Source organism: Podarcis bocagei, assembly GCF_964188305.1.
Source record: "Podarcis bocagei genome assembly, chromosome: 18".
NCBI classification, from domain to species: domain Eukaryota; kingdom Metazoa; phylum Chordata; class Lepidosauria; order Squamata; family Lacertidae; genus Podarcis; species Podarcis bocagei.
Window position 1 is genome coordinate 369,805 of NC_138144.1, and position 25,594 is coordinate 395,398.

Here is a 25,594-nt window from a genome sequence, read left to right on the forward strand (position 1 = left end):
TAATAACAACAGTAATAATAATAACGGTGATGATGACGATGATGATGGTGATGAAAGGTACCAAAAACCTTAGGAGGAGGAGTAATAACCATCTGAGATGTTAGTAATAATAATAGCAGTAATAATAATGAAAGCCACTGGAGACCTTTGGAGAAAATAGCCGCCACCCTCACCCCCCAGATGGTTGTGGTTCTGTAGCTGTTCTTCTCCTTCCAACAATAGTAATAATAATAATAATAGTAGTAATTATTATTATTATTGCCACCTGGGATGTTAATCATAATAGCCATCTGGGGTGTGTTAGTAATAATAATAGCAATAATAATAATAATAATAATAGCCACCTGGGGTGTTAGTAATAATAATAGCAGTACTAATAATAATAGCCAGCTGGGGTATTAATAATAATAATAATAGCAGTACTAATAATAATAGGCACCTGGGGGTATTAGTAGTAATAATAATAGCAGTACTAATAATAATAGGCACCTGGGGTGTTAGTAATAATAATAGCAATAATAATAGCCAGCTGGGGTGTTAGCAATAATAATAACAGCAATAATAATAATAATAATAATAATAATAATAATAATAATAATAACAACAACAACAACAGCAGCCAGCTGGGGTGTTAGCAATAAAAATAATAACAGCAATAATAATACTAATAGCCACCTGGGGCGTTAGTAATAATAATAGCAGTACTAATACTAGCCCCCCAGGGGGACGTTAGTGATAACAGCAACCGCAACAATACTAATAACGAAAGACCTTTTTTAATGGGGGGGGGGGAGGAGTTCGGCCTAGGAGCGGACTAAATAATAATAATAATAATAATAATAATAATAATAATAATAATAATAATAATAATAATAGCCCCCCCAGGAGGACGTTAGTGAGCATAACCCCAGCAATAATAATAATAATAACGAAAGACCTTGTTTGTGTGTGGGGGGGGGGGAGGCGGGGCGGTCGGCCTGGGAGCTGACTAAATAGCAACAAGAATAATAATAATACTAATAATAATAGTAGTAGTAATCCTAGTGGAGCTGGGGGGGGGCGTCCCTCGGGCTCCTCGCCTGGCGGGTCTCCTCGTGAGGAGGCGCCTCGGGGCCTCCCTCTCTCTCTCGCTCGCTCCCTCCCTCCCCCGGGGAGGCGGCGGCTTCTTGCGCGGCCTGGGCGTCGAGCTCGGGGCCTGGACGAGAAGGAGGAGGAGGCGGAGGCGGAGGAGGCCTCTCTTTACCTCGGGAGCAGCAGCAGCCGCGGCGTCGCCCGCGAAGGAGCAGGGAGGCCTCGTCGTCTTCGCCGTCCTCGCCGCCGTCCTCGCCGCCGTGGTCGGGCCCGGGCCCCCCGCCATCCATCATGCCTCTGCCCGGCGGGCGGCTCCTGGCCTGGCTCGCCCTCGCCCTCCTGGCCGGGGCCGGGGGGGGCCGAGCCGAGAGTGAGTGGGGGGGGAGATGGGGGGCGAGGGACGGGAGGGAGGGAGGGGCTCCAGAGGTGGGGGGTGCAGAAGGGGGGAATATGGGGGGCGAAGGGGTGGGGGGAGCAGGACAGGGGGTGCAGAAAGGCCAGTGAGGGGGGGATATGGGGGGGTGGGGGGGTAACGGTAATCGAAGGACTTCTCAGGTGGGGGGAGATGGGGGGCAACGGCGGGTGGAGAGGAGGGGGTAACAGACGGGAAAGGAGGGATGAAATCGAGGGGCTCCAGAGGTGGGGGGTGGAGAAGAGGAGGGGGGACATGGGGTGGGGGGAGCAGGACAGGGGGTGCAGAAAGGCCAGTGAGGGGGGGATATAGGTGGGGGGGGGTAATGGTAATCGTAGGACTCCTCTGGTTGGGGGGGTATATGGGGCAATAGGGGGTGAGGGAGGGAGGGAGAAAACCGAGGGGCTCCTGAGGTGGGGGGGGTGCAGAAGGGGAGAGAGAGGGAGGATATGGGGGGCGAAGGGGTGGGGAATAGGAGGTGGGGGATATGAGGGGTGGGGGTGCAGAAAGGCGAGTGAGAGGGATATGGGGTGGGGGGAATGGTAGGACTCCTCTGGTAGCGTGGGGGGTGCAGGGGGGCCGGGCGCAACATCTGGGGGTTAGGGTTAGGGGGCGCAAATCCACGGGTTAGGGGCGCAAATAACTTGCCTTGCCCCGGGTGCTGACAACCCACGCTACGCCACTGTCTGGTGGGGGGGTATATGGGGGAATAGGGGGTAAGGGACGGGAGGGAGGGAGAAAATCGAGGGGCTCCTGAGGTGGGGGGGGTGCAGAAGGGGAGAGCGAGAGGAGGGATATGGGGGGCGAAGGGGTGGGGGATCGGAGGCTGAGACGTAGGGGGAGTAGGACAAGAGGGTGCGAGTGGGGTAGGATATGGGGTGGGGGGGTGAAGGGAAGAAATAGGGAGTGGGGGGCATTGGGGGATGCAGAAAGGCGAGTGGGGGGTATGGGGGGAAACAGTAATCGTAGGGCTCCTCAGGTGGGGGGGATGTGGGGGTGGACAGGGAGGGAGGGAGAAAAGCGAGGGGCTCCTGAGATGGGGGGTGCAGAAGGGGAGAGAGAGAGGAGGGATATGGGGAGGGAATAGGGGGTGCACAGACAGGTGGGGGGAAAGAATCAAAGGGCTCCTGAGGTGGAGTGGGGGGTGAATGGGGTAGAGGGAGAATAGGGGGGCAGGAATAGGGGGTGAATGGACAGGAGGGAGAGGGAATCGAGGGGCTCCTGAGGTGGGGGGTGGATGGGGGGGGTAACAGCCAGAAGGGTCAGTGAGTTGTGGGGTGGGCCCTTCACTGCAGGTGTCAGGAGAAAACCGGCCTTGGCTTTTGCAGCTCAGCCCCCCAATGGGGGAACTCAAAACCTTGCTTCCTGGCCGTGGCCCCTCTTTGTGCCTCTGCCCCATAGCGGACCTCAAGGGGCCCCAACTGGGCTGCAGACGCCAAGCCCAGCTGCCTGGCAGCGGATTGGAGGCCTCGGGGGGTGGGGCTCCCAACATCTGGCCACACTTGCTGGAGGGCGCGTGGGGAGGGGAGGAGGCCTCTGGGGTGCCCCCCAGTAGTTATGGGGAGTTCTGCCTGGTGGGGAGGCATCTGGGGCGACTGCAGTACGTTAACCGGGATGCTGGGGGTTGTATTGGGGGCCGGAGTGATTTTGGACGGCTTGGAGTTGCGCTCAGGAGTGTTTGCAATGCGTTTAGTAGAATGCGAGAATTTGCAGAGTTTTGATGGACGCCAAATGTCACTTGGCCCGACCCCTTGCAAGGTTTTGCCCATCGTGGGGCTCGGACCCACAGCCCTACCTCTCTCTGCCAGCTCAACTAGACTTAAAACTTTCCTTGAAAGGGGGTAACCGTTCAAGACTGGGGTGCTGTTGTTGGTGGTGCCCATCTGTGTGTCTGCCATGCGCTTGGCAGGAGTGGAAGACTTAAAACAGTCAAGAGTTGCGTTCTGGCACAAGTTGCAATGGAAGGGGGTGCTTTCAAGGGAGGCCTCAGGTGCCAGGTTTAGGGTGCCAGGTTTACATAGGGGGGATTTTGAGGGCAGTTGCAATATTCGGGGCGGCGCCAGCGATAGGGTTGTAGCCGACGAGAATTGGAATGGTGAGAGGAGACTCGGTTGCATTTATTAATGGAAGCACTGCCAGTTTAGGAGACCGGGGTCGCCTTGGCGGGCCCCTGTCCCAGATCTTGGGGTGCTGCAACTGGGGAGCGGTTGTGGAAATGTCATTCATCGTGACATTCAGGGAAGAAGGCTTCTGGTGTGGAACAGGAGGAGAGGACAGAGGAGGGTGAAGGAAGAGCTGGATCCCACCTTGGGCAATTCTAGAGCAAAAGACTAAGCTGACTTCCTCAGTTTCCAGAAGCTCCTCTTTTTACTTATTCTATCGTAACTTTGTATTAATGCAATGTTTTTATACGTAACTATGTGTCCTTGCAATGCTCTGTTTAACTTCTCCGCTGCTGCTGTGGCTGCTGCTCCTCTGAGACGTTGTGGTGCAGAAATCAATTAACTAACAAAAAAGAGTAGGAGCTTGAAATCACAACCGAAGGGATTGTGTTCAGGGAAGTCCTCTGGGGTGATTTTTCGGTATCGCGAATAGTAGTAGCAGAAGATTTAAATCCTAATGACAGGGTGTGTCTAGAGAAGAGACCGCTGGGCTGATTGCTCCATTTACTACTGGTAGTATTACCGGGAGTAGCCTCAATTATGATAGTAGAAGGCACGTGAAGAGGAGAGACCTCTGGGCTGATGCTCTTCTCTTCCCCCATAAGAGGAGTGGCCATGATTCGTGTTTTTGACTTGTCGAGAGTTTGTTTTATTGATATAAACAGTATTACGGCGGCACGCTAGCAGTAACAGTGGTGGGCGTTATTCTAGTATCTGCATAATTAGAATTGGTAGTAGCAGCCTGGAAGTGTGGTCTACTCAGAATCCACTGGTTCAGTGGGGCTTGCTTCGGGGTCAGCGTGTGTGGGCTTGCATCACCCGTAACTAGCAGAATTAGAATTAATCATAACAGTTCCAGGTGACTGGAAAGGAGCCGTCTGGGATTATGCCCTCTCTTCTTGCGGTAGTTATGACTTTTGTACTTGCCTGGAGGGCGTTGATTAATAAGCTTTAACGAAACTGATAAGAGTAGAAATAATAATAATAATAATAGGAATGGAGAGCAGATCTCTAGAATTATTCTCTTCTGCATTTGGACACAAGACTTGTTATGTGCCTAGAAAATTTTATATGCTTCACAAAGCAAGTTTCCTTTAGTTAGTTATCAACAGCATCCGTACGCCACTTATCATCCAAAAGTATTGAAGCACTTGTACGAGATGATGGGAAGCCATTCAGCCAAAATAAAATAACATAAAACATAGTTTAGGCTTCATAAGCCGCTAATAGGGCAGGGCGATATCTGTGATCTGTCACCAGTTAAACATCGCGGCAGACCGATAGATCACGATGTCCGGAATAAGGATGGAGGCGAGGGGAGCTTGAAAAGTCGTTGGCATGCTCTGAAAGTGTAAGATCGTTGGCTGATGCCTCTGAATGTCAGAGGGAAGATGGTTCCCGCTTGCGTCTCTTCTTAAGGCGTCACGCGGGACGTGGAGACAAGCGAATAAAGGCGAAAACATCACAAGGAAAAGCTGTGTTACACTAAAAGCGTAACAAGACGGAAGAGGCGGCGAGCACAAAAACAGGCATGAGATAATAAACAGATCGCGCTTATCTTCCCGGAGGCCTCCTTCTCCGCGCATCCTGACCATCCATAACAGTAATTAAGTGCCACACTGGATTCCGTGGCCCGGTTGGCATGCCATGGTTCTGTTCCAGGTGGCATCTCCTGGGCAGCTGCTGTCGGTCAGTGCAGGAGACATTGCTGAGATAGATGGACCCCCTCGGCCAGCCGCTTGCAGGAGGGAGGCGATTCTGCCCCCAAGGCAGCTTCCTGCTGAAACCGGCGCTTCGTTCAGACCCATGAGGACTTGAACCTTGGCTTGTTTGTAAGGAAAGGACCGTCTCTCGGGGCAGAGCAGCTGGGAGAAGGAAATGGAGGAGAGGGGCTGGCCCAGTGCTCCTTGCTTCGCTAAGAGTTGGGGGGTCCTGCAGGGCACATCCCCCTTCTGCCACGGCGAGGCCCCATGTCGGAGCTGATTGGTTCAGCACCTGGCAACAATCATTATAATTTCAGGAAAAATATCTGGCAGAAATCCTGGAGAGAGCTGCTGCCAGCCAGTGCGGGCAGTATTGAGCTAGATGGAGTCAGCGGCCCTGGCTCTGCGCAAGGCAGTTCCCTCTGTAGCTCCCAGATTTCGGGGGAAGGAGCTCCCTGTTAAGCTGGAAGATACCCGCGTCTGCGAGGGTTTCATTGTCTAGGAGAGAATATATAGATATATTAGAGGCAGTCCGTGGGGAGCAGCGCTGGTGTGGGTCTGTGCTGACGTACAGGTTGGGCAGGCTGTTATTTGGGGCTGTGTGGGGCCAGTCTGTCCTCCCTCTGTGCCTCGTGGCTCCTGGGCAGTTGCATCACTTGCGTTTTGGGATGTATTTTGGTCACGGAGACCCTGGCGATGTCGGGTTCCTAGAACCGGGCCTGAAAGAGCGTTGCCGGCAATGGGGGGCTTTTATTTGGAGCAGTGGCTTAATAACAACAGGAAGAAAGACACCTGTTGACGAGATGAATCACCTGGAAGCTGGCTTATCAGAGCTCTCCCGTTTCCAGGCCAAAGTTCCTTGCTTTGCGTAGGGACGGTCTCTCGCGTATTAGCAGGGATCGTTCTGTTTGGCGGGGGCCGTCTCTCTCTCTGTGCTTGATGCAAGCAGCTGCCATTATCCCCAATCAAAACACGAAGCAGCCGTTCTGTTTGCTTCTGCGAAACACGCTCTTTTATATTCCGTTCCTCGTCGGCCTTCCTCCCCGCCAGGCGCTCTCTCTCTGCCTCTCGTTTCCAGAGAAGCAGGAGGAGGAGGAAAGGGGTTCTCCTCCAGAGGTGGCCAAATCCCCTCTTAATCTAGTATTGTGCTTGTGTGAGCACACAGTCCGGCTCCCAGCTGAAGCGGCCTGCTTGTGCAGCCCGTAAAACTCCGGGGCATGTGCCCTCTCTGCCCCCCCATCCCTCCCACAGTTTGCTGGGATTGGCCTTTCCCATTTTGACTTCTAGTTCGGCTTCTCAGGCCAGACTGGTTCTGCCCATGTGAAACCCAGAGATGGGCATCACTTTCAGGAAAAGACGTCGCTTGCCTTGCATCTCCTGGGAAGGTGGAATTATTTTTGGGGGGAGATGCGAATTTAATACAGCCCTCTACCATTTGGAATGGGTGAAAGAGAGAGAGAAAGAGAGAGAGAGAGAGAGAGAGAGAGAGAGAGAGAGAGAGAAAGAAAGAAAGACAGACAGACCACTGGAACCTTATTTGGGTCTGGTTTCATAGTTTTGTAGTAACCCCTCCCTGGAACCTTATGGGGACAGATGGGATAAAAATAATAATAATTTTGTAAGTAAATAAACACAGTCAGTTTGGAAGCAGTTCGGCATTGCAGTGCCAAACAAGCACCCTGCAATAACTGGAGGTGGCCGTTATACTCTGCACAGTTTTCGTTCTTCCCCTTCCCTCTCTTTTTCCCCCCAGTTGTACATTCTTTGGTTTTTTCCCCAGTGTGTTAGAAAAAAAAACGAGGCGGTCGATCTGAGAAATGCATTTGGCAACCTCGGACGTGACCTAAGCCATTTTCTGAAATGCGTTCCTTGAAAGCGCTGGAAAACAAAACTCTTTTTCTTCTGGACGGGACTAAGGATTGTTTTAGTTGTTGGTGTTGGGGTTTTTTCTTACCCCGGATACGGGTTGTTGTTTTTTGTGTAGGGAAGCCCCGTGGTTTTGAGATCCCAAAAGTTGGTTCCTTACGTGAGGCTTTGCAGAGAGAGGAAAAAGAAGTTTTGGTTCCCCCCCGGCTTTTACTACATGGCCAGAATGCAAGGAGCTCAGACTTGTGAAAGCTGCCTTGCGCCACATTCATCCATCCAGCTTGATACAGGCTACACGGGCTGGCAGCAGCTGCTTTTCAGTGGGGAACATTCCCCTCCCGGCGCTGAGCAACATCACAACAGGTTTTGAGCATGAGAGACGAGGGGAGACGGTTCCTTGAGTTTCCCCCGTCCGCTGCGAGTCCGTACGCAGTGAGGTTACTCGCGAGCAAGTGACTTCTGACCCAGCTGCCGGCCGTGTTTACGTGCATCCGAGTTAAAGTTTGACATCGCGCGTTGCAATGCTTAACCGGGGGATAACGAGGAACCCGGCTGTTTTCTCCACGCTTAAGCAGAGGCGGTGTGGGTCGCGCCGCCTTCCAGGCCTCCCCACAAGCGTTTCTCAAATGGGTCCCGAACCAGTCCCCCAAACGGCTTCTCTGGACTGTGGCATTTGGAACACAGAGGGGTATAATTGTGCCCCTCCTGTCTATATATCCGTCCTTTGGCTATATATAAAAGCGGGCGTCGAAGCGGCCACATTTGTGCAAGCGTTATTCCATGCAAAACACGGAGCGGCGTTCTGGGGCTTGGGGGTGCGCCAACAGACGTTTTTTGAGGCTGCTCTTCTGCCAGACTTCCCTCCCGCGCAGCAGGCTGCCAGCCCGTGCAGAATGGCAGGGCGTGTGTCCTTGTTTTGAAAGTGCTGCCCTGAAACATTGAGCAGAAATGGAAATAATAGAAAGCGACGATGAACAAGGGTAGGCCGGCCCTCTTGCAGGTTCTGTTCTCGGTGGTGTCTCTGCTGCCGCGTCAGTGTGGGCAATATGGAGCTTGCTAGAATATCGGTAGTTTCTTCCATCCTTATTTCAATCAGCCCTCGATTGGGATGATGAGGACTAGCAACCTGCTTGGCATTTAAGAGAAGGAGCAGGGCTTTGTATGCCTAGCAGCTCCCGGGTTCATTCCCTCTGCATAGGGCCGGGATTCCCGCCTGCCTGAACCCGCAGGGAACCCTTGCTGCCAGTCAGTGCTGCCAGCACTGGGTTCAGTGGTCTGGCTGCCCAAGGCCCCTTTCCTGGGCTCCTGAAACGGCAGCGATGCGAAGAAAGGCTTGTTACGCAACCTCAGGCCCTTGCCAAAGCCGTGCGCTCACCCTCCACAGCAGGCTTTGGCAACGTGGTGCCCCCCAGATGCTCTGGAGTGCAATATTCCCCCCCTCGACCCCTGGGTTTTTTAGTCCAAAACCTCTGGAGGAGGGGGCACCAAGCTGGCAAAGGCTACCCAGAGCCCCCCCCCCACACGACTGCTCTGCAAGAGGCGCCGACTCCCAGTTCAAACCAACCTAGTGTGGAAAGAGCCACACGCCCTTCGCTGCCTCATGAACAATACTATAAAAGTGGAGGCTTTAAACGGAGACCTGGGTACAATTCAGTAAAACTTTCCCACTGAGTTTGTTTTGTTTGGTTTCTGTTTTTTAAGGCCCTTCGGAGAACTCTTGTAAAGAGAGAGAGAGAGAGAGAGAGAGAGAGAGAAAGAAAGAAAGAAAGAAAAGCATTAGTCGGATCTGTCCTGTGTGCAGCAGATTTAGAGAAATCGCAGCTTGCATTTCACAACTGTTAAGAATCATATTCTTTTATATTTTAGACAGCCTGCTTCCCCCAAATATTTAATGCAATTTTCACCAACCTGCACTGGACTGCTACTACCATCAACCCCTGTTGGGTAACCAGGTTGAGAAAAGCTGATTTAACGGGGGGAAGGAACCCAAGGGTGTGGGTGCCTCCCTCTCCTCCCCACCCCACCCCCTGGGAATAACCTCAGATACTGGGGCCCCGTGCCCAGCATCATTCCCGGCGAACTATAACTAGGCAAGCAGAGGAGTATCTTTCTGCCAAAAAGATTGTGCCAGTTTCTTTCATGTAGAGGGCTGGCCAGCCCCTGGCGCCGCTGAACCTCTTGGCGTTCGCAGTATCGAGTCTCCTCAGTCTCCTCTTCCGTTCTTGCCAGGCCCCATCCTTAGTCGCTTGGCACCCGCCCGCGTCGGGAGGCAAGGCAAGAGGGGTGAAGGCAGGCGGCTGGAGAGTCGCGGCGCCTGCTGTGGCTGTTTCATGCTGGGAGAATCCTGGGAACTGTAGTTTGTTGCGGGCGCCGGTAGTTCTTAGGAGGCCTGTGTTCCCCTCATTGCAGAGTTAAAGTTCCCTGTGGGGGGAAGAGGGGCTGGCTCTTTAAAGGCACACGAAAGAACATAAGAAGATCTTTCTGGGTCAGGCTGACGCTCTTCTTGCTCATCGTCCCGTTCTCACAGAGATGCGTGTGCGAAACATGCACCTTGAGCCCATGAGTCCTCTCTCCCCTCCTGCCCTTTCCAGCAAGTGCTGTTTGGAAGCACTGGCTCCCGGTGGAGTACAGGGTCAGGTTTAAGGTGCTGCTTTTGACTTTTAAAGCCCTTCACAGCCTCGGACCCTCGGACCTACGGGACCGCCTCTCCCGGTCTGCCCCACGGAGAGCCTCAAGGTCCATGAATAGCAACACCCTAGAGGTCCCGGGCCCTAAGGAAGTTAGATTAGCTTCTACCAGAGCCCAGGGCCTTCTCAACACTGGCTCCGGGCTGGTGGAACGCTCTGTCTCATGAAACCAGGGCCCTGCAGGATCTGATTTCTTGCCGCAGGGCCTGCAAGACAGAGTTGTTCCGCCTGGCCTTTGGCTCAGAATCAGTTTGATTCCCTCCCCCTCTTTCTTTTTCCTTTCTCCTCCTATGAAGAGATTGCTCTCTAATTGTTTTAATGTTGTATCTTAATCTTTTAAATTGTATTTTAATCAACTTGTTTTTATTATTGGTTGTTAGCTGCCCTGAGCCCGGATTTGGCTGGGGAGGGCGGGGTATAAATAAAAAATTATTATTATTATTATTATTATTATTATTATTATTATTATTATTATTATTATTATTTCCTGCTACCGCTCTCTGAATTTGCCCAACCCTCTTTCAAAGAGCTTGCCGACTGTCGCATTCCTCCTGCGGTGGCGAGTTCCAGAGTTGAACGGCTGAGAATTGTGAGAGGGTCTCTTGACAACTCAGATGGCACAGACTACAGGATTTTTTGGCGGTGGGTGGGTGGGTGGGGGGAAGCCGTGACAAATCAAAATGGCACGGTGCTGCTTCAAATGCGAAGTGCAGAGGCCGCCCCTCGTGAGTCATTAAAGGTTTGTTATCCAGATTGTTTACTACAAACACGCTCTTGCTGCGTTCCAGAATTGCCCTCGCTCTTTCGGTGCCTCAAGGGTACGCTACCTTCGGAGCTTATGTAAGATGCTCTCTCGCCCCCCCACCCCAAACGGCTTGCTGGCAAGCAACATCTTTGTTGTTTTTGCATTGTGTGTTTCTGGGACTTGTGCTTTGCTTTAAAATTTAGATTTGGGGTGTGTGTGCCGAGAAGGTTCCGATTCTGCTCAGGCTGGGGGTGAGGGAGTCTGTCCGCCTCGCTCAGCGTTGGAACAGCTCCCTAGGGTTTGTCTCCCAGCCGCACTGGAAGGTGTTGCACATGCAAAGGTGTTGTTGTTGAGTCGTTTAGTGGTGTCCGCCTCTTGGTGACCACCTGGACCAGAGCACGCCAGGCCCTCCTGTCTTCCACCGCCTCCCGCAGTTTGGTCAAACTCATGCTGGTAGCTTGGAGAACACTGTCCCACCATCTCGTCCTCCGTCGTCCCCTTCTCCTTGTGCCCTCCATCTTTCCCAACATCAGGGTCTTTTCCAGGGAGTCTTCTCTTCTCCTGAGGTGGCCAAAGTCTTGGAGCCTCAGCTTCACGATCTGTCCTTCCATGCAAAGGTAGCACCAAGCTATGCCATCCATTCCAGGATATAAATGGCTCTCTAGCACACACCTGCCTTACCCAGTTTGTGCAGTGAAACTTGTGATCCCTGCTTCTCAGGGGGGTTGGACTAGATGTCCCCTAGGGGTCCCTTCCAACTCTGCAACTCAGCAAATGAACCGGGTTGCGTGGCTCAACCAAGGTGCGTCCGTCCAGCAGACTTGACCTCACTGCTGCCCTGCAATCTCCCCGAACATTTTCCTCTGGGGATGGGGAGATGGTGGAGGACCGGAACTCAAGGCCGGCCGGTTCTTCCAGAGGCCGGAGCGGCCACCTGGCCGGCCCAGCGGAGAGGGACCTTGAGTGGCACCTGTGCGTGCCTCTGGCCGAACAACTCCCCGGCCCAGATAACGGCGCAATATCTCGAGCAAGCACATTTTCCCTCAAGGATTTGTTTGTCAAGACGGTTTGCGCTTGTAGCTTTCAAGGTTAACAAATAAGTCTAACCTTCTGCGCAGGAACAGCAGCGAGGAAAAAAGCCCCAGTACTTTGGTTTTCTGCCCCCACTCCGCTTTAAAGGAAAGACAAGCAAGTTTTGAGTTGTTTGGACTAAGGAGCGTTGCAAGAAAGGCCAGGAGGATTTGCAAGCCAGAGGTCGCCCGAAAAGTGCCTACTGGCCGCGATGGCTCATGTTCGGGCCCCGGCTACCGGTCGCTGGGAGCCACACATGGGAAGGGCGTCCTGGCTTGCACTCGGGCCCTTTGGAGCCTCAAATTCATGGAGGGGAAGGCCGGAATCGGAGGAAGGGTGTTGTACAAGGGAGGAGAGTTTTGATCAAGAGCTTCAGGCTCTGCCACCTGAGCCATCTTTAACGGGAAAAGGCCAGTCTGGCTGGGTCTTCAGCTGGCGGGTCAGGACATATCCACGGACTGCACCCTGGCCCAAAATAATAATAATAATAATAATAATAATAATAATAATAATAATAATAATAATAATAAATTTTATTTATATCCCGCCCTCCCCAGCCGAAGCCGGGCTCAGGGCAGCTAACAACACTAAAATAGTGCAACATTATAAAAACATCATAAGAATTAATTAAAATCAAAATTGATGGCAACCATAAACTAAAGTATTGTAAAGATTGCCAAAGGAGGGAGTCAGGCTGTGCCCTAACCAAAGGCCTGGTGGAACAGCTCTGTCTTGCAGGCCCTGCGGAAAGATGTCAAGTCCTGCAGGGCCCTGGTCTCTTGTGGGTTTGTGGGGCCCTGGTGGTATTTGGTTGGCAGCCGTGGGGTGCCCCCCAGCAAGGCTGTTCTCACCTGAGGGTCAGTTGCCCCCTTTTGCAGCCAGGCAAAGATGAGGTTTCAGCAGCTTGGGGGGGGGGAGCGTGTTGTTGTTGTTGTTTAGCTGTGCCCGCCTCTTTGTGACCCCCTGGACCAGAGCACGCCAGGCCCTCCTGTCTTCCACTGCCTCCCGCAGTTTGGTCAAACTCATGCTTGTAGCTTCGAGAACACTGTCCCACCATCTCGTCCTCCGTCGTCCCCTTCTCCTTGCGCCCTCCATCTTTCCCAGCATCAGGGTCTTTTCCAGGGAGTCTTCTCTTCTCAGGAGGTGGCCGTTCATCTTGGGTGCCCTGCTTGGCATAGTTCATAGCTTCTCTGAGTTATTCAAGCCCCTTTGCCACGGCAAGGCAGTGATCCATGAAGGGGGGGGGGTCGAAGTGTAAGATGGACCAAAACCAGCACAAGGCAGCTCTCTGGGTTCCTCTTTAAATCAGCTCAGCTTCGCGTTCAGAACGCCGCAAGCTCACTCCCAGGTGACAGTGTCTCCAGGTAACGCCCGAAAATCTGGAGAGCCAATTCTGCCAGTCAGTGCAGACTGCAAGGAGCTAGAGGGGCCTGGGAGCCCTGAGGGCCGCCGACTCGGAGATCTTAATAAAAAGAGGAGGTTCGCGGCAGGTGACGGCTGCTTGCCACAACGGCTCTGCTGTCGGAGATGGCGTAGAAAACTCCAGCTACCTTGTGGAAGGGGAGTTAGTCTAATCTGCTGCAGGATGGGTCCGTCAGTGGCTCTTAGTTGAACCTCCAGACTCCGAGGCAGTCTACTTGTGAACGTTAGTCCCCGCGGCACAAACAAGGCAAAGCTGTTTGCAGGCTTCCCGAAAGCTTCCGGTCAGATTCTGCGCCAAATGCAAACCACCTGTTTAAATCGATACCTTGCCCCACAAGGAATCCTTAAAATGCCAAACTGGGGCAAAACGTTTTACTTCCTTTGTCTCTCTGCTGGTTTTTTTGCTTCTTCAAGAGGAAACCGTTGTCCAGGGGCCCCTTTTCCAGCCTTGCCTTTATAAAGACGCAAGATTGACGCCGCGTTTCTTTCTGCATCTTTAAAAAGAGGGGAAGGTGAAAAATTCCACTGCCGATTTACAAGGCGGCCTGGACCTCTTGCCAGAAGAATGCCGTTGAGCAGCCATATTGTTCCAGATTCCGCAGCAGCACTGCCAGCTAAAAAATTTATTTGCGATTAATGGGCTTTAAACAATTACTCGTAAAAGGAGCTTTCGAGTTTTAATTGCACGGGGAGAAGGCAACTCTGGAGCCAGCCTTGCAGTCCAATTCGTCCCCTCTGGGTCCCTCTAGCCTGATCAGCTCCTGAATGAGCTCAAGGTTGCAGCAACATCCAGTGTCCTGGGCTTTTGGCCCCAGAACTTGCAGGCGGGCTCCGGCGAGGCGTTTCCAAATACCTGGCCTTAGGCTGCTGCCGCTCGCCTACACAAGGACACGCAGGGAAGTGGTCTAGCTGGATGCCTTGCGGTGACATTTGTCGGGGTTAAGCACGGGCGACCTTTGCAGGTATTGGGTTGCCTGGCCTCGGCCACCTCTGGCCCCACCTCTGGCCCTGCTCTCCTTCTCTCTGGGACACGTGCGGCCGTTTAGAGAAAAGGGCAGGATAGGAACGCAGCAAAGGATAGTAATATTCAGATAAGAAAGACCCCTTGGAATCGACGGACTTGGCGTTTGTCAATAGGGCAGGGCGATATCTGGTTTTCAGTGTCGTCACCAGTTGTGATATACAGTGGTCCCTTGGTTCTCAAACGCCTTGGGACTCAAACAACTTGGAACCCAAACATTGCAAACCCAGAAGTAAGTGTTCCGGTTTGCAAACTTATTTCGAAAGTGCTCCGTTTTGAGTGTTACGCTTCCGATTTGAGTTTTACGCTGAGGTCTGTCTGTTTTTGCTGTTTATTTTGCATTTTTGTATTTGCGTCTCTTTTTTTGTTTTGGTGACTGTGTGGAACCCAGTTCAGCTACTGATAAATTGATTGTGTGACTGCAGCACATTGTTTATCGCTTTCATTTTATGGATTGATGGCCTCGTTAGATAGCAAAATTCATGTTAAGTTGCTGTTTTAGGGGTTGTTTTTAAAGGTCTGGAATGGATTCATCCGTGTTGCATTACTTTGTATGGTTTTGGAATGCTTTGGTTTTGGAACGGGCTTCCGGAACGGATTCAGTTTGAGAACCAATATTATATCACGGTGTCCGAAATAAGGATGGATTTATGGAGAGGCACTGGATGGCTCCACGCTTTTCTCCGCATTGTGATTTCTGCGCAGCGCACAAGTATAATGATCCTTGACATTATAGAATCATGAAACCGGTATCACAATATTGATATATCACCTAGTCCTATTCATCCTATATGCTGGTTTCAATGGATCTGCTTTGAGTATGAGTAACGCCAACCCGTTGAAATGGAAGGTCACGGACTAACTAATCAGGCCCATGAATTTCAGCGGGTCTACTCTGAGTGCAGTTTAGCAGGATACCGCCCTGGGCTCCCTTGGGAAGAAAGGCGTGCTATAAATCCAGTAATAAGCAGGATAAAATGTAACCCACTCCCTCCCAACGCTGGTAGGGTGGCCCGTCGCTGTCGTGGCCAGTGGCCACGGAGCGAATTAGCTCAAATCCCCTCTCAGAGCCGGCCAAATTGGCTTTCGGAGATGAAGACTTTTAAGCGCCGGCAGCTTATCCCGCAGCTGGGAGGGGATATTAATCCCGGCCCTCTGGTTATCCAACGCAGATTAGCATGTCTAAATCAGATTATGACACCGGAGCGTCTTCGTGGCCAAGGGCTGGGGGGGGGGGGAGAGAAGCAGATAGTTGGCCTGGAAGGTTCAGATTCCCAAGACCGGCCCTTCCTGTCCCAAGCGGTGGCCCTCTGGGTTGGCCCAAGTGAAATAGAGGCCAGGCAAGGGGTGGGCAACCCTCTCCCCAAAAAGGGCAAGGGTGGAGAAAGAGAGGTTTGGGGTTTTCACATGCTGTGGGTTTGCCCTTTGGGGCTGAGTGGCTGGAAAAGAAAACCCAAAGACCCTCTTAATGTAACCCACAGGCAGTGGGTTGTATCCATCTTAAGTTCCTCCCTTGACTGACGTAGGCCTATTGATTTCAGTGGCTCTGCTCGGAGTGGAACTCGGATCAGTTGCAAACCCGCAGGGCTTGAAGTTACAGCCGCGCTAGAAACTCAGATGGACTTCAAATCACAGTTTTGGTCTCCAAAATGGAATGTCTAGTTGCCATTTTGGGGCAAGACGGCTCTAAAGTATTATTTATCAAATGATGGAATGATTGGCTAATTCTCAGTTGAACATCTGGCTAGTTCAGAGGACAACCTTGAGCCAGGTTGAGAACTTTGAGAACAGAAAGTGGCCAATTGTTGTTGTTGTTTAGTTGTTTAGTCGTGTCCGCCTCTTCGTGACCCCCTGGACCAGAGCACGCCAGGCCCTCCTGTCTTCCACTGCCTCCCTCATGCTGGTAGCTTTGAGAACACTGTCCCACCATCTCGTCTTCTGCTGTCCCCTTCTCCTTGTGCCCTCCATCTTTCCCAACATCAGGGTCTTTTCCAGGGAGTCTTCTCTTCTCATGAGGTGGCCAAAGTCTTGGAGCCTCATCTTCAGGATCTGTCCTTCCAGTGAGCACTCAGGGCTGATTTCCTTCAGAATGGAGAGGTTTGATCTTCTTGCAGTCCATGGGACTCTCAAGAGTCTCCTCCAGCACCAGAATTCAAAAGCATCCATTCTTTGGCGATCAGCCTTCTTGATGGTCCAGCTCTCACTTCCATACATCACTACAGGGAAAACCATGGCTTTAACTATACGGACCTTTGTTGGCAAGGAGATGTCTCTGCTTTTTAAGATGCTGTCTAGAAAGTGGCCAATAGCCAGGTGCAATTTCCTAATTTCAAACACTGAGTCACAAGCTGTTGCCGCTGCCTGTTGGGAGGAGAGGTGTCTGTTTGGCAGCTGGAAAGCTCTCCCAGCAGATTATTTTAACCATTTTTGTCCCCGCTTCTCTTTCCAGTTTGCCCCAGTATGAACATCCGGAACGACATTTCCAACTTCCGCCAGCTGGAGAACTGCACGGTGATCGAGGGCCACCTGCAGATCCTGCTCATGTTCGGAGCCAAGACGGAGAACTTCCGGGGCCTCAGCTTCCCCAAGCTCACCATGGTCACTGAATACCTGCTTCTCTTCCGGGTCTACGGCCTGGAGAGCCTCCAGACGCTCTTCCCCAACCTGACGGTCATCCGGGGGACGCGGCTCTTCTTCAACTACGCCCTGGTCATCTTCGAGATGGTCCACCTGAAGGAGGTGGGCCTTCCCAGCCTGATGAACATCACCCGGGGGGCCGTGCGCATCGAGAAGAACGCCGAGCTGTGCTACCTCTCCACCATCGACTGGTCCCGGATCGTGGACTCCGTCGAGGACAACTACATCGTCGCCAACAAGCGGGACGAGGAGTGCGGGGACATCTGCCCCGGGAAGGCCAAGGGGAAGAGCGTCTGCTCCCCGACGGTGATCAACGGCATCTTCATCGAGCGCTGCTGGAGCCACGAGCATTGCCAGAGAGGTAAGGGATGCTTCTGAATGCTGGTTGCTGTAAACCGCAGGAGGGGGAGAAGAGGATTCTGGACTGGGTGGGTCTCTGCTCTAATCCGGGGTTTCCCAAACCAGCTGTTTTTGGACTACAGCTCCCATCATCCCTAGCTAGCGGGTCAGGGATGATGGGTATTGTAGCCCAACCGCTGGGAACCCTAATTTGAGAAACACCATTTAGCCGAGTGGTTCCCAACCTCTTTTTTTGGCCATGCCCCACTTAAGCGTCTCTAAAATTCTGGTGGCACCTCCCTCCCATGACATATAATTCTTATTATTCAAAAAGTGGACTCCTATTCATGTGGAGGAAGCCTAAAAGGCCATTCATTTGTTGATACAGTGGTACCTCGGGTTACATACGCTTCAGGTTAAAGACTCCGCTAACCCAGAAATAGTGCTTCAGGTTAAGAACTTTGCTTCAGGATGAGAACAGAAATCATGCTCCGGCGATGTGGCAGCAGCAGGAGGCCCCATGAGCTAAAGTGGTGCTTCAGGTTAAGAACAGTTTCAAGTTAAGTACGGACCTTCGGAACAAATTAAGTACTTAACCCGAGGTACCACTGTACAGTCGTATCTTGGTTGCCGAATGTCTTGGAACTTGTACATTTCGGCTCCCGAATGATCGAAAACCGGAAGTGAGTGTTCTGGTTTTCAAACAATTTTTGGCAACGTCCGGCACAGCTTCTGATTGGCTGTATGACGCGCTTGCAGCCAATCGGTAGCCGTGTCTTGGTTTTCGAACAGTTCCGGAAGTCAAACGCAATCTGTTTGAGAACCAAGATACGACTGTAACTCATTCTCAAATTGCCCCCCTTAAAAATCAAATTGCCCCCCGTTGGGAACCACAGGCTTAGCCTATCCTACCTCACAGGGTTGTTGTGTGGATAAAATGAGGAGGAAGAGCCACGTGCGCCTCACCGCCTTGGACTCCTTGGAAGACCCAAGTTTGGGAACGTAAATTCTTACGTCCTGTTGCTGGGCGGAGTCCGTGGTGTTTGCCGAGGGCAGCTGTACTTAACTGGCCCCGACACAAAGCCCCCGCCTCGGACTCCCAGCCTGTACCGCGGGACCCACCCTCTCCTATTTGCTTTCGAATTAGCAGTGCAAATAAGGCACGTTATGAATCCGAAAAGGGCAGTTCGCAGAGCGATAGACATCATGCCACCCTCGCATGACCACGAAATGAAAACCAGTGCTTTAGCCAAAACCTAGTGGTAATGGTGGTGATTTTTAAGACTCCCATTTCAGTGAGACCCCGGGGCAGGTTTGCTCTTCCAGTGGCAGGCGATGTTGGAAAGTCGTCAACTCGCAACTCGTTTTGTGCGGCTGCGCTGGGTTTTGGTTTCTGTTTGGATGGCCGCTGCGGCGGAGAAGCCCGCTCACAAATATCTGTGGGCACCAAACGGCAGCAGGTGGACTAACCAAAGTCCAAAATCGGTTTCCTTCCCCGCTTCAAGCTTCTGAAGCAAACCCCGAGGCTTTGTGTTCGATTTAACTTCAGTAGCTGCTTAACTTCTGCGTTCTGCCTGGAAAGGGCTCTTTTTCTGGGGTTTTTTTCTTTTTTTGTAGTTTGCTTTCTTCATTATTTGGAATCTCTCCTGTCAATGTTTGGGTCTCGCTTGCTAGGAGAGAAGAGACAACAAAGGCTTTGTGATGGCTAAGCTCCTTCTCCGGTTTACTTAACCTGCCCAAAGCTTCCTTGTAGGTTCTGCGTGCGTTCTTTTTTATTTTCCTTTAATTGTTTTACAAGCCCCAAACATTTGGACTGGTAGCGTTTGCAGCCGGTGAGATATATATATATATACACACACACAAACACAGAGAGAGAGCTTGGAGAAAGCTTTCTGAACGCCGCAAACTCCTGCCACGGCCGAACTTCCTTTGTGTATATTTTGACTGCCAGATTTCGAAGGAGCTTGCTACGTAGACAGCGGCTGTTGTATGCGTGCACAGATTAGACAGATTCACGGAGGGGAACCAGGCTGTTGGGGGGCTGTTAGACCCCACGGCTAGGTCCCCTCCTTTGCAGAAAACGCAGGTGCCGGTTCTGCTGGGAATCATCACAAGTCCTGCTTGTAAAGGCTTCCCCTGGGGGCATCTTGGGGTTCCTTGGGGGGAGAACAGGAGGCTGAACCAGGGCGGCTGCTACAGAGTTCTTCTCATGTTCTTATGAATGACTTTAAAGGGGGGGGGGGTTAGGCAAATTGTTGTTTAGTGGTTTAGTGGTGTCTGCCTCTTCATGACCCTGCTTTTTAAGATGCTGCCTAGGTTTGTCATTGCAAAGATGTAGGGAACTGCTTCAGTCTATGTTGGAAGTGTAAGGAGAAGGAAGGCACTTTCGACCACGTGTGGTGGCTGTGCAAGGTAACAAGAGCATTCTGGGAAATGATATATAATGAGCTGGGGGGCGGGGGAGTTTTAAAAAAGTCTGTGAAAAAAACAGGCTTTTTTTTCTACTAGGAATTTTAGGTGCGGAGATACCAAAGGAGCAGAAACTATTCTTTATGTATGCGACAACAGCAGCGCGGATACTACCGGCCCCGAGATGGAAAGAAGATAAATTCTCGGCCTGCAGGGCTCTCTACGTGTTCTCAGAAGCCCCACCTTGCGTGTGTTGGTGATGGAAATATCATCACTTGCTAGGATGGGGAAACGCACGTGCCGCAACCGCCGGCTGCCAACTTCCACCAATAATAATAGACGCGCCAACGTCTGAAATAAAGAAAGAAATGGCCTCCTTCCTTCTCTCCCACCAGCAACAGGAAATATATTCCTTTCCTTTGCTTTTCCTGGAGCTTTAAAGAAACATCACACCCTTGAGAGAACGGGGCTGATTTAATCCAGAGCTATCTATAGGCCTGGTTTCCCGTGTCAAGAGGGGACGGGGTTATGGGGTGGGAGAAGGAAGTGGATCGCAGCAAAGACCAGCTTACGATTTACAGGAATTCCCAGGATTTTTATTTTTATTTTTAAGTCGCAGGAAACTGTTGCTAAGGAATGTTCCCACCTAAGCAAACATTACAAGACGCTGTTTTTCCCACACACACCTCTGAACTTTGCCACCCTCTGAGAAGGCAAAGTCTCGGCAGCAGGGAAAGGGGGAAAAATATGAGGAAGCGAGGCTGTTCCTGCAGGCAAAGAGCTTTCCTTGGGCTCCCCAAGACATTTCAAGCGTGCTGCGAGTTGCTTGGAGACCTTCGGGGAATGAGGGACCCACAACCCTAAGAAATTAATTCTAATTATTACTATTATTAATAATGACGACGATCAGACTAGGTGGAGAGGACTTCAGGGCTCAGCCGTCTAGGGTTCCCCTGTTTCCCCCCCCCAAACAACCCGTAATTCCTCACTCGTTCCCTACAGCCGTTGCAGATCAGCACCAGAGGAAAACTCAGGAAGAAATTGGGGGGAACCTGGGCCAAAACCGGGGCTGGAGTGGCCAGTTTTGGGAGCAGTAGTGGAAAGATGGAGGCTAGAGGGAGAGATACAACTGCAGAAATGGAAAATACGGATGTGTATGTGGGGAAAAGCCTCGTCTTGCCAGGATTCACGGTCGAGGCCTCAGCTCCCACCCACTCACGCCTGCCTTGTTTTGTCTGCTGGATCAGAGAGAGGAGGAGAGATTAGCCCGGGCAGCAGACGGCAAACTGTTACTTGCAGGGGGTTTGAGGCCCTGGAAGGAAGAGCAGCACCCCTCACTTTGGCATAAACAACCGTCTCGGCCTGCACCGTGCAAGCCCGGGGCCCAAAAGGAACACTCATAAAAAGAGCCTCCTGGATCGAGGCCACGAGCAGGACCTGGGTGCAACAGCAACTCCCTCCCCTCCTATTTACCCATCAGAGTATTTGTATACTGCGGTGTCAGAGCAGGTTTTCGGCAATAAAAGCATAAAACCCTGCGACAAAAGCCATTAAAAGGGTTAAAGGCAGGCACCAATTCAGTGTTGTGGAACGGTTTGGGGTCCCTTCCGGCTCTACAATCCTGTGGTTCTACAGCAGCCTGCATAGGCCTGGCGGAATGGGAAAGTTCTCAGCAGGCACAGAAGACTCCTGCTGAGCCTCTAGTGGCAGGGAGTTCCACAGGGCCGGCGATGGTAAACGCTTGGTTTCTTGTGATCCGCGGCAACTGGCATTCAGAGATGGCTGAGGAGAACACAGCCATTGGGGCCACGGAGAGCTTTATTCCCTATCTTAATTTGCCTAAAAGCTCTTAAAAAGCAGAGACATCCCCTTGCCAACAAAGGTCTGTATAGTTCAAGCTCTGGTTTTCCCAGTAGTGACATATGGAAGTGAGAGCTGGACCATCAAGAAGGCTGATCGCCAAAGAATGGATGCTTTTGAATTCTGGTGCTGGAGGAGACTCTTGAGAGTCCCATGGACTGCAAGAAGATCAAACCTCTCCATTCTGAAGGAAATCAGCCCTGAGTGCTCACTGGAAGGACAGATCCTGAAGCTGAGGCTCCAAGACTTTGGGCACCTCGTGAGAAGAGAAGACTCCCTGGAAAAGACCCTGATGTTGGGAAAGATGGAGGGCACAAGGAGAAGGGGACGACGGAGGGCGAGATGGTGGGACAGTGTTCTCGAAGGTTTGACCAAACTGCGGGAGGCAGTGGAAGACAGGAGGGCCTGGCGTGCTCTGGTCCAGGGGGTCACCAAGAGGCGGACACCACTAAACGACTAAACAACAACAACAAATACATCTTTGATAATTTTGTAGGTGTTAAATACCAATGGCACATAATTTTCATATAGTTCTCCTTCGATGCGCAGCACCGGATGCAAAATTCTAATTTCAAACACGGCAGTCTCGGTCAGGCCAAAGGGGTCCCGCCCGGCACCCTGCAGTCACGGTGGCCAACCACAGGTGACCCCGCAAGGGAAGCCCCCAAATGCACAGCAGAAACTGGAGGCGGAAAGCATAGATCGCCTCCGATGGAAGAGGCCGGAGATAGCTGGACACTGCATGGACAGGAGACTGGCCACCTTTTCTAGTCGCAGCCTGGCTCACCTTCGGCCCTGACATTCTGCACAGTTCCTGGTGCAGAGGCGTGAAATGACGGTGGAAGATGGAAGGCCAGGGGTGCAAGAGCGGCTTGCGCCGTGCCCTCCCTTGCACAGCCTCCCCACTGCATGCTTTCCCACTTAGCAGAGCGCACGCATTTGTCCCTCTGAGCTTCCACGGGAGGCCCGTCGCTCCGGAATTCCTGTGGAATGCTGGCTATGTGGCCACGCTGGAATCGCTGGGCCCGGACCGCCAGGCGGCTCCCTGACTGTCAGCTGGGGGGTGGGGGAGAGAGGAGGATGATGACGACGAAGGCCTCTCCTTCTTTAAAAAGAAATCTGTGCGGAACGGAGCTTGCCAAACGAATTTGAGAGCGAGCAGGCGGGACAAGAAGCAGCCCAGAGCAAAAGGCAGGAATGGTTGGTGCCTTCTCACAAGTCCATCGAGAGCTGTGTTGTCTCCACGGACTGGCAGCGGCTCTCGAGGATTTCCGGCAGAGAGGGTCTTTCCCAGCTGTTGGGGAACTGCGCTTTTTGGACACCGGGCGGGCGCTCTGCAGCTGAGCGACGGTCCTTTCCTTCAAAATAAACAAGAAGGTTCTAGTCCTCATGATTACGGCTGGGCATCGGAGAGGCAATCTGTCTGGAGAGCCAAACTGATGCGTTAGCAGCACACCAAAGTGACCTCCCCGGGGTGCATGCCTGGCCAGTGTGTCTGGGGGTCCTGGCCTGCCCAGATGACGCCCGCCTTGGCCTTGCTGAGGGGGTCCAATGCAAAGCAGAGTGAGCTGCCTTTGGCCGGGCAGAGGGGCTTCCGGGACCCTCGCTTCCTCCACGGATGTTGCCTGCAGAAGCCGTAAGCGCACCAGGGAGTGATTCTCAGACGCCTCCATTCTCGAAAGAAGAAAGCAGTGTTTTCTAGCTGCTTGGCCTCGGGTCTTTCTATTTATTTATTAATTGAATTTATAAACCGCGGTTCACATCAAAGATCAACATAAAAACCACAATATATATATATATATATATAACCAAAATAAAAACAACAACCCGATAATGCCCAAAAAAGAGAGCCACATTTTAAAAGGGAATAGGATGTCAATCAGACCAACCAAAGGCCTGGTTAAAATGGAACGTTTTTGCCTGGTGCCTAAAGGTGTGTAATGAAGGCACCAGGCGAACTTCCCTGGGGAGAGCATTCCTACAAACTGGGAGCCACTGCAGAGAAGGCCCTGCTCTCGTCTTGCCACCCTCCTGACCTCTCGAGGAGGAGGCACATGAAGGAGGGCCGTGGAAGATGATCTCAGAGCCTGGGAAGGTTCATATGCTCTTGCGCCCCTGAGTTAACAACAGCCCTGTGGGGCTGGCCCGTGTGGCAGCGGCGCTGAGGGTCTCTCGGCTCCTGGACCTTGTGGGCCTCCTCTTTCTCTTCTGCTTGCGTTGCTGTTCTTTAGGTAATCGGAGCTCTTCCAGCAAACGTTCCCCGCGTCTCGCCCGGGCACGACTCGCTCCAGATGTTTTCCTGGAATTCCCTCTCTCTGGCGTTCCCCAGAACCCAAAGAATAGCAAGCGCAGGCCCTCGCAGGGGTGAAATCCTGCTCCTCTGATTTCTATCCCCTCTTCGCCGAGTGAGGCTGACCAGAGGAAGGAAATGGAGGGATTCCCTTCCCTCCTCCTGCCCTCCCTGCCCCTCCAGATTCTGCAAAAGGGATTTGGGAACTTTCCCTTGTCGGAAATTTGAACTGCGGAGCTGGGGGTGGGGGTGGGGAGGAGATAAAAATCTCCCTTCTCAGAAGCCAGAACAGGACGAATTAATGAACTGCTGAAATGCCAAGAGCTCTACCCACGGTTGCAAAGTCTTTCACGTGCTGCCGCGGTGTTGCAACAGCCTTGCGTAAGACGGGGCGCACTCTTCCTCTTCCCACAGATGTGGAGCTGCCCTTGTACGTTACGCGGCAAGTTGCCTGTCGGAGCCGGAGCTCCCTGAGGCCCTTCGCCCCCCACCCCTTGTGCAGACGCAGCCCCTGGGAGCGTGCGATCTGACGTGGGCCTCTTTGTCTTCACCCACAAGTGAAAGAAAGCCTTTCAAAGTTTTGAAACTTGGAAAAATATATATGGTTTTTTTGGTTAGCCTTAAGATTCCACATGCAGCTGTGGAATAAACAGCTTATCTGATGCTTCTGTTGAGAATTAATGAATGGCTGTGGAAACGTCCTGGGGGGAACGTTTGCTGTTTATTTCGCCGTTTCAAAACCAAGCCACGGTCTTGGTCCCCTGGAAACCGAGTCACGCCTTGGGGAGTCACCACCCAGGTGCAGCTGAGGTCAGCCCAGCCCTCACCTGTGCCTTCCTTCCTTTTTGAAACCACGCCTGTCCCAAAATGGACTCTTCCCCCAACTGCAACCCTTCTGAAGTCGCCTGTCTGGGTTTTACTCGGTCTTGTTCCATGTGGCTTCCACACCGTCGCTCCAAATCGCCACCCTCCGCTCACGGCAATAATCCGGGTTGACCTCCTGCCTCGCTTTCAGACCTGATTTATTGCAGTTTTGACCTCGGAATACATGGCAGCATCAGCTAGCCTGGCAGAGCGCTCTTGAGGCATTTTGGGGGCGCCTGCCGAAAGCTCCCTCCTCGCAGATTTCCGGGGCTACTGTTCTCTTTCTACCAAAGCTTTGCCCCTTGCAAATTCAGCTCATTTTGTTGGTTCTGGTTCAGCAAGCAGGTGGATTAGGGGAGAGCCGCCCCTGTGAATTTTTGTCCGCTAAAGTTCCCTTCGAGTTCTGTGTTTGGCAGTAGGAGGGACTCTCCTTCCTTGGAGGTTCCTAAGCAGAACGTGGGTGACCCTCTGCCTTGGATGCTTTCGCTGAGATTTCCGCATTGCAGGGGGTTGGACTGGATGACCCCTGGGGGTCCCTTTCCAAGTCTACGATTCTGGGATTCTGTGAGGTGGAGAAAGCGAACAGGAAGACATACCCCCCCACACCCCTCTTGTCGACATCTAGCAAAGCTGAGTGTTGGGAGATTCAGGAAAGACAAAAGAACGGGCTTCTTCACACAGCACATGGTCAGAACTGTGGAACTCCCTGCTGCAGGAGGCACCAACTTGGAGGGCTTAAGAAGAGGGTTGGGCAAATTTTTGGAAGAGGAGAGGGCTCTGGAGGGGTACTAGCCAGGATGGCTGTGTGCTGCGTCCCTGCTCAGTATCCTCCTTAATGTGAGTTGCCAGAAACTGCAGGAGAGGAGGGAAGCTGCTCTCGAACTCGGGTCCTGCCATCAAGTTTCCCTTTGGCCACAGTTGAGAAGAGCAGGACTGCGGATGAGGTGGGCTCCCTTTGGGCTGACCCAGCAAGCTCTTTCTTCCGTCCTCCTGGAACAAAATCCCGCCTTCTGTGAGGGATTCTGCAGGAAGTTC

General features: G+C 52.2%; 1 protein-coding gene across 2 annotated transcripts in view; it reads left to right on the forward strand.

Moving 5' to 3' along the window:
- The first annotated feature begins 1,422 nt into the window (after positions 1-1,422).
- INSR (insulin receptor) overlaps positions 1,423-25,594 on the forward strand; it is a 47,094-nt gene continuing 22,922 nt past the window's right edge. The window contains exons 1-2 of one of the 2 annotated variants that reach the window (XM_081177604.1): positions 1,423-1,441; positions 16,610-17,158. In XM_081177604.1, coding sequence (XP_081033730.1) covers positions 16,621-17,158 — 538 coding nt within the window. In that variant the 5' untranslated portion in view covers positions 1,423-1,441; positions 16,610-16,620. Of the gene's footprint in view, positions 1,442-3,025; positions 3,084-16,609; positions 17,159-25,594 lie in introns of those variants that run through there. The other variant, XM_081177603.1, reaches the window with a different exon arrangement.